The sequence below is a fragment of the Carassius carassius genome, chromosome 1, assembly GCF_963082965.1.
Source record: "Carassius carassius chromosome 1, fCarCar2.1, whole genome shotgun sequence".
In the NCBI taxonomy this organism is placed as follows: Eukaryota; Metazoa; Chordata; class Actinopteri; order Cypriniformes; family Cyprinidae; genus Carassius; species Carassius carassius.
Window position 1 is genome coordinate 36,387,155 of NC_081755.1, and position 7,848 is coordinate 36,395,002.

Consider the following 7,848-nt stretch of genomic DNA (forward strand, 5'->3'; position numbering starts at 1 on the left):
ATCCTCACATTCTACAGCCATAAAATCCATAAAGCTTTAGCGACAGCAGTTGCTGTAATAAAAGGCAGATGCAATTTGAACTCAGTGAGGTAGAAAATATATGCTATTTTCTTCGTATTAGGTGTTATAAGAGAGGGAAAAAAGTAAATTAAAGTAATATCTTATTCGCCTTTGCCAATAATCTCGGCTAAATTGAGACGATCTTTCATCTGGGCATGCTACTATTACACCAAAGTGGATAAATCCCATAGACAGTAAAAGATAAATCCAGCAGATGGCGCTGCGTCACTAGAGCTGAGCGCGGCAACACAACACGTCAAGCGCAACACGTCACCTGCGTAGCGTTCGTGACGTGTTTGAACGTGGCGGCGCGAAGGTTGTGAAAATCGGAGATTATGCGATGTTTACTCGGTGTTTCTTGATATCTGCATATCAAATGAGAACACAGCTTTCAATGGATAGTTGCTTACATTAACAGTCGATGCGTGTAGCGTTATATATCTGCTCTTATTAATTGAACAGACATGACAACCATGGTAAGATACATACAAACAGCTAGCTAATTTGTAAACTAACGTTATGTGAACTGATTATTAATGATGATATTTATTGTTTGTTGATACAGGCTTGTAATAAATGGAAGGGCTTGTTCACCGTTGGAGAGGAGTTTGATGATGAGGTGTGGAATCTAACTTTTAGTTTTAAAATGAATTTTAAAGCGTTTTAGTATAGTCGAGTAAAGCCCCTTGCACGTTATCTGTACACTTTATAATGTGCTTAGAAATAATATGGCAGGCTATAACTTATAATTCGTTATGTTCTGATTTCTAGAAGGTTTATTTACTTTACAAATGACAACACGAACAATTGCTTGGTTGTCTTGTAATCCATACTTTTTCATCGGTAGGATTTGCTTGAAGCTGATTGGACGTGTCCATCAGAGCATGCATCTTCAACAGCTCCTTCTGTAGCACCATCATCTGAATCCTCACATGCACAGCAGAGCTCTGTTAGCTCGTCATCAGGCCCTGGGAAAAATACATCTGAATCTGCTTCTGTTCTGACTCTTCGTACTCCAGCATGTGGCTCTATCAAAGCCCCACCAGATCTCTCCATGCCTTGCCATCAGTCAAACTCTGCCTCCATTTCTTCTCTCAGAGCACCAGTGGCATCCTTTCAACCTTCCTCTAATCCAGTAAACCCTCGACCGCCAGCATCTCTTAGAGTCCCGCAGAGAGAGCTCCCTCCTCTGGATGAGTTTGATGACTGGGATGTGGATCTGGAGGAACTGGATAGCATTCCTCAGATGGTTTCTGAGCCACAGAATAATCCAGCTGCACCCCTGGACAACATTTCACCCGCTAAACGCATGAGGCCATCAGCACAAGAAGTGTCCTCTCATGGGAGGTTCAGCGCTACCTCCTCAGTGTCAGCTACACGGCCCTTAGTCAACACCTCATTCGTGTCCACCATCCAAGGCCCCATGTATCCATCCACCCCTTTGCGGAATACAAATCACATGCACGGTCCCACTACACCAGCCTCGCGATTCCCCAGACCTGTGACTCCCCGGCCTCCAGCTGCGTCGCCTCAGTGCCAAAGGGGCGCTTTGACACCGAGGAGCCCACTTCAGCCCCGAGGGTCTCTTTTCCACTCTGTGTCTTCTACACCCGAGTCCTCTTCCACATTTACACCTCGTGGTCTCAACACGCCTGTCCTGACCAATCACCTGGTCCAGCTGGTGTCTGCAGCCAATAAGACACCTCAGAGACCACAGAGCCGCATGATGCCAGCCAAAGCACGTCGTTTTCCTGGCCCGGCGGGAGCACTACCACTGCAGGTCATCCAAGCACTATTTTTAGCTTATCATCGTTAATGTCACACAATATTTTTTGCTCAGAATTGTTATTTAATGTGCCGCAAGGTGGTTTCTCTTTAAAACCTGTTGTTGATGTTTATTATTGTTCTGTACCCTGCAATCTGGAAAATTTTTCCACTGCTTTCAAATGACTTTTTTCTTATGAATAGTAATTCTAATTTATTTCCATTTGCATGGTTTAATTTCTGTTTGTTGTCTTGTAGGCAAGTGGACAGAGTCTTGATGAGATTGTTGTGGCAGTTCCTCAGACGCCTGCACATGGAGCTGTTGCTCGGCTAAGAAGTGATGTATGTAAAATTGTGCTGAACTAAAAAATCTTTTTTTTTGTAGTTGGGGGAAAAAAAGCTTAATATATAATTATTAAGTTAAAAACACTTAAACGTAAACAAAAATTAGAAATGTTGTCTTGCCATCTAGATGAAATAACTAGAGTTTTAGGGGAGGCCTGGCTTTGCCGAGTGATTTAAAGAGAGGGTGGGGATCTTGCTTTCAAGGCTAGCTTGCTATGACTTGCCTTTCCGAAAACGCATACCCTACCTTTATATTACTATTAACTACAAGTAAAATAAAAAAAAAAAAAAATTGATGCTAAAAATAAATAAAAATGATAAACAAATATATCAGAATTACTAAAACCTAAACTAAAATCAGAGTGAAAATCATGTATAAAATTTTTAAAGCTCTTTCAAAATACTAATAAAAAAATAGTGTATAAATATACTGAAATAAAATACATTCCCAGTGTCGGGGGAACCAAATTTATATAAACAAGCATTACTTAAAAGTAAAGTATTAATGTTTGTGCCAGTTGTGGCTGATTAAAAAATACTAATAATAAAAAAAAAAATCTGTCATTTTTATGCATCATGCCATAAGATGGATATTTATTTAAATATTTTTTGAAGTATTATACTTAAAGTTATTGAATTGGTTAGTGTTAAATTATGGCACGCACAATCTAAATGTAAAAATGGGAAAAAGTTGCATTATTAAAAATCCAATCTCCGCTGATACAGATATATGAAAAATATGATATGGTACCAAAATATTGTGAATCCTTTTCTGCTTTTTCTTTTTTTTAAAAACACCTTTTGCACACTTTTCGCTCACAGGTACACTTTTCTGTTGCACATACTCACAAACTTGCATTCATCAGATAAGGTGTCCATTTTTCACAGCAGGTTTCCAGCTCTCAGATGAGTGAGGAAGAGGAGTTCAGCAGGGGTCCGTGGGCAGTGATGAAGACTGAGATGGGATTGGACGAGAAGAACCCTTCTTGCTTTCTGCACTCTTACAGTGTTGTCATGGTTCTCCGCAAGGTGAGCTCCTCAAATCTCAAATCACAAAAAAAAAAGCTTATTTGAGTGTTTGTGCTAAAAATGTTGTTAGGGATAGAACTTTGTTAGTCTGCAGATTTCTTCGGTTTTATCCAGATTTGTACTATAAATATCTGTATTTCTGTTATTTCTGCCTAAAGTGGAAGTCCATGGCTATAATCAGAACAAATGAAGAATCTCGGCTTCCCAAATGATTAACACAAACATAATCACTGTTGTCATCAGTCATCTTAAAGTGATTATTAATGTTATTTTAATGTGTTTTGCCCAGTGTGTCATAACGATCCTCTACTAATGGTACACGTGTGTTAAATATTCATTAGGCTGACAAATGCTGATTAGCTTTTCACTTGATTCATTACCAATGGCCTTGAGGCTGTGCTGCAACTTATGCTTTTTCTTTTCTCTTATTCTCTTGTTTTTCTTTGGTGCTTATTTGTGACTTTCTCACTCCAGGCTGCTCTCAGGCAGCTAGCTAAGAATAAGGTCCCTAATATGGCTGTCGTCTTGAAGAGTATCACACACACACATGCAGATGCGAAGGCTGTCTTCAGAGATCCCACAGGTACTAATAATTAGGGGGTATACGTTACCACAAAACTATATTTAAGCTGCTTCAAAGTCACCACCATATTGCAGATTCTTTCTCTCATCCAACTTCATGAGGGTGGGGTGCTTTTTAAACCATTTATTGAGCACTTTATGCTGTAATAACTGTAATGTATTGTATTTATTTGATCTCACAATATTAGTTTTTCTGTATTTTTTATCAAATAAATACAGCCTTGATAGGCATGAGAAACTTCAGTAAAGAGTTTTTAAATTTTACTGATCCAAACTTTTGAACCGTAGTGTGCATGTATGTGTGTATATATAAGTGCTGTCAAACGATTAATTATTTTTTTTTTTTTACTAATCACACATTTTTCAGAAATGAATCTTGTATTTTTAAAAACTTTAATGTTAGGTCGGATTAATTGCGTTAAATACTTTTTTTATGCAATAAACTGGAAAATAATAATCGCCTTAAGCATTGAGTTGCTCAAGTATATAGAAAATGTTTCTCTCTCACACACACACACACACACACACAGACAGTCACAGTGACTGAAATCAGGGGGTCACTGACTGAGCTGGTGTTCTTGGTCTGATTGCATTCTTATTTTCATAAGTCTTTTTTGTTGTTTTTCTTTGGCCCTGTGAAGGTGAGATGCAGGGCACGGTTCATCGTCGCCTGGTAGAGGAAAGACTGGGAGAGCTCAAGACTGGAGCGGTGTTACTACTCAAACAAGTAACTATATTTCAGACCTAATTATAGACTACCAAAGGAAATAATATACACTTTAGATTACTCCGAGCCATGGCTTAACAGATAGCTCATACAGAGCCGTGGTGCTTATGTGGGCATAACAAGATTGTCCTTAATGATATTTGTAGATCCAGATCCTTCACTCTTCTCTATGATTTCCAGTCCTCTACTTTGTTTCCACATAATTCCATAAGTCCACATAATTCTAATTTTTTTTAAAGGTGGGTGTATTTTCCCCATCACACCGAAATCACTACCTAAACGTCACACCCAATAACCTTCTCAGGATATACCCACCTGATGGGGTCTTCCACAACTCCCAGCCATCCCACTCTCCACTGGTGAGTCACCTTTTGTTCTCCAGTTTTAGACTTTTCTGCAGTTGTTATTTACTAATCCTTTCTCCAGGTGTTTAATGAGCGCGATATGGTGGTCTCCAGCATTCTGCTTGTTTGTTTGTGAATTACCTGTCCTCAGGAGATGCTTTCTTTTTCCAAATATCCCTTAAATATTCCTTTTTGTTTTGTTCCTTTCACTCTGGTTGTTGCATGCCCATGCAGGAGCTAACATTGCGCAGTGAATCCACAAGGCCTGCAGAGGGCCCAGTGTCTCTGATGGAGCTCCACTTTGATGACAAAGACGACAGTGAAAATGTGTTCCTCAGTGAAAATCGGCCTCCTGATGGTTTAGACACTGCAGCTGTCTCTAATGAGCTCTGTCAAGCGCCTAGAGTGTCTGGACCAACCGGAGACACAGCATGGGACACAGGTGTGTATGATGGAGTATCATCAATTAAGCAATATGACAAGCAAGTGTGCTGTTTTAGTCTCAAAGCGATGTACTGGCCAAAAGCTGGTGTGGAACGGAGTATGTAAGTGGAGTGACAGATTTCTTTTTCTTTCTCTTGGGGTGTATTTTTGGTTCTCTTGGTCTGGTCCAAAAACGAAAATGTTAAAGTTAGTCCAGTGTCGCTTGGCGTTCTCACTGTTATGTTTAACAACAAACCTAAAGATACAAAACAAAAGACAAATAGATATGATCACAAACTTATTGGACCGTGTTCATGACATATTTTGCAAAATGGCAGCAGGGATTCCCACACATCACACAATTTTTTTTTTTTTTTTTTTAGATATCTTTAGTTCCTTTTCTGTTCATAGCCCTTATTATTCAACCTGCACCAGAGTTGATTTGGAAGTGAAACGAGACCCCCTGAAACCCTAAATGTTCTGTAAATACTCATTGATTCATGTATTTCATTCCCACTGCCAAGCAAAACCTGCTCTGGATTTTGTTTACCACACGGCAACATGTTTTGGTACCTAACCATCATCGTATAATGCATAATTTGAGAAAATAACTAGCTAGTCACATGGATGTTCCTACATTTAGTCTGTTCTGCAATGGCAAAAACATAGACATAATGACGGCACTCCTAAAGTGCCACTCGACCATTTAAAATAGAAAATCGGAACTAACCGTTTTATAATTTCATGAAGCACATCATTTGCATGTTAAAAGCATCAGGTGTGAATTTAGAAAACACGTTGTTGAAATGAATCTTGGCAGGGCACCAGGCTAAGTCTAAATTAATACTTTTGTCAGACCCATTAAAATTTGGCACAATTTTGTTACAAACTCTATATTTAACTGCTTTGACGTACTGAAAAGCACAGAGAAAGAAAACGAGAGGGGTCACACAAAGCAGCAATTATAAGACCGCTTTTGAATCTACATCAGTATCCAAACCTGACCATGGGTTTACTGTAGTATCTATAACCTTAGACCCTAGGCTCTGTCAGGCCTGGAATGAGCTGATTGTGATTCAGAAATCAGCCAACATTGAGTGTATCATGATTTGTGATAAATGTTTCTTATTGCACACCCCTAAGCAGGATTCTTTTTCAATCATTTACTTTTTTTATATCGTTTGCACTTTACTTAAACATGCGATGTGAGATTTTAAGATAAGATTAATGCAATCATCCTAATGGCTTTTATCACGCAATTAACTAGACTCTATTAAATTTCAGCAAATAACGAGTATATATATAATAATAAGTTTTACTATCTGTTAGTGTTTGGATGGGGAAGAAAATTTAGCTTTTTAATTCAGATGCTTTGGTGTTTTTTTTTTTTTTTTTTTTTTTTTTTGAATAGTGTGTGTGGATTGAAGTTTTAATCTGTGTTTGTCAATGTTTCTTTTAAGATGACCTTGATGAGCTGCTCGGGGAGTTACCTGCGGATGCATATGACGGATTGTAATATTCACAAGATCACTTTAAATACAAAGTATAGTTGTAGAGCCGGTCTCATATTAATGCAAACTCTGACCATACACACTAATAAACAAGCAACACCTGCTACCCAGACTACTTTTGTTAGTTTTTGTGCAAAACTTTGTAAATATACATGAGTCCCTTGTCTCATGCATAAATTGAAAGAATAAATACCTGATTTGAACCATAAATGATGTGTTCACTTATTGAGTATTGCTGACAAATGCCACATGCTTTTGTAGCTAGTAATAGATGGGTTGAAGGAACATGTCTGTACAGATTAATATTAATTTCATGCTGAAATTACCCAGTAATCTGATGTTTTTTTTGGCAAGCTTTCCTTGTGAATTTAAATCAGCCATTAAGGCTACAGTTTGCCAGCTGGGTTCCCCCTTAAAGGACTCAAATGGCATAATTAGTCATTTCTGATGTGCTAGCAGAGTGGCTGGCATAATGGGGTTTGTTCACGCTGTTTAAAAGCTTTTCCATGTCTTTCCAAAAGACGTCTTGAGTGGTTGACATTTATTTGATCATTTCATTGATTATAATTGGAAGTACATGTTTCTTTGTCTGTCATCGGCATCTTTGAATTTACATTTTTACCTGTTTTGAGTAATCTTCATGTTTTATGAATTGCTCATTACTGTCTTGGTCTCACAGTCTCAACGGTATGTCGCTCTGTGTATTATTGATTTCTAGATTAGGTTTATTCACTGTGAGTGATTATAAAGTCATGAAGGTGCAATTACTTATTCAGTCTTCCCTGGCGTACCTTATATAGAATAATTAATTGATTAAATATTAAACCTCCTGTCCTCTATGCATAACTTATTATTGGAGTTAGAGGAGAGTAAAATCCATTAGCTGGGGTCTTATACCCACATATATGAAGTTTCTCTTGACCATAGATGGTACAAAATCTAAACCCTTTTCATAAATGGTTATGCTATTTTAATTAAAACATTTTATCAGGGGCGGCTGGCCAATAGAGGGCGCTAGGGCGCCGCCCCCCCATGAGCAAATACCATAGACTGCAGGCAAATA

The 7,848-nt window shown here is 38.3% G+C and overlaps 1 protein-coding gene across 2 annotated transcripts; it reads left to right on the top strand.

Annotated features, from left to right (window-relative positions):
- Window positions 1-255: 255 nt before the first annotated feature.
- On the top strand, window positions 256-6,995 carry hrob (homologous recombination factor with OB-fold). 2 transcript variants are annotated; one of them, XM_059557875.1, is made up of 10 exons: window positions 256-536; window positions 626-679; window positions 908-1,840; window positions 2,083-2,166; window positions 3,061-3,198; window positions 3,673-3,781; window positions 4,422-4,507; window positions 4,747-4,866; window positions 5,086-5,293; window positions 6,735-6,995. In XM_059557875.1, exons 1-10 carry the CDS (start codon window positions 525-527, stop codon window positions 6,788-6,790), a joined length of 1,800 nt encoding a protein of 599 aa, XP_059413858.1. In that variant the 5' UTR covers window positions 256-524; the 3' UTR covers window positions 6,791-6,995. The 2 variants fall into 2 exon arrangements, with proteins under 2 accessions (XP_059413858.1, XP_059413849.1); XM_059557866.1 differs by having other exon boundaries at window positions 257-536; window positions 3,058-3,198.
- Window positions 6,996-7,848: the final 853 nt, after the last annotated feature.

What these genes read in the sequence shown, in the direction of transcription:
- hrob (XM_059557866.1), top strand. An exon ending in CGGGAGCACTACCACTGCAG is followed by an intron (nt 1,841 to 2,082) that starts GTCATCCAAGCA and finishes GTTGTCTTGTAG; the next exon opens with GCAAGTGGACAGAGTCTTGA. An exon ending in TTGCTCGGCTAAGAAGTGAT is followed by an intron (nt 2,167 to 3,057) that starts GTATGTAAAATT and finishes CATTTTTCACAG; the next exon opens with CAGGTTTCCAGCTCTCAGAT.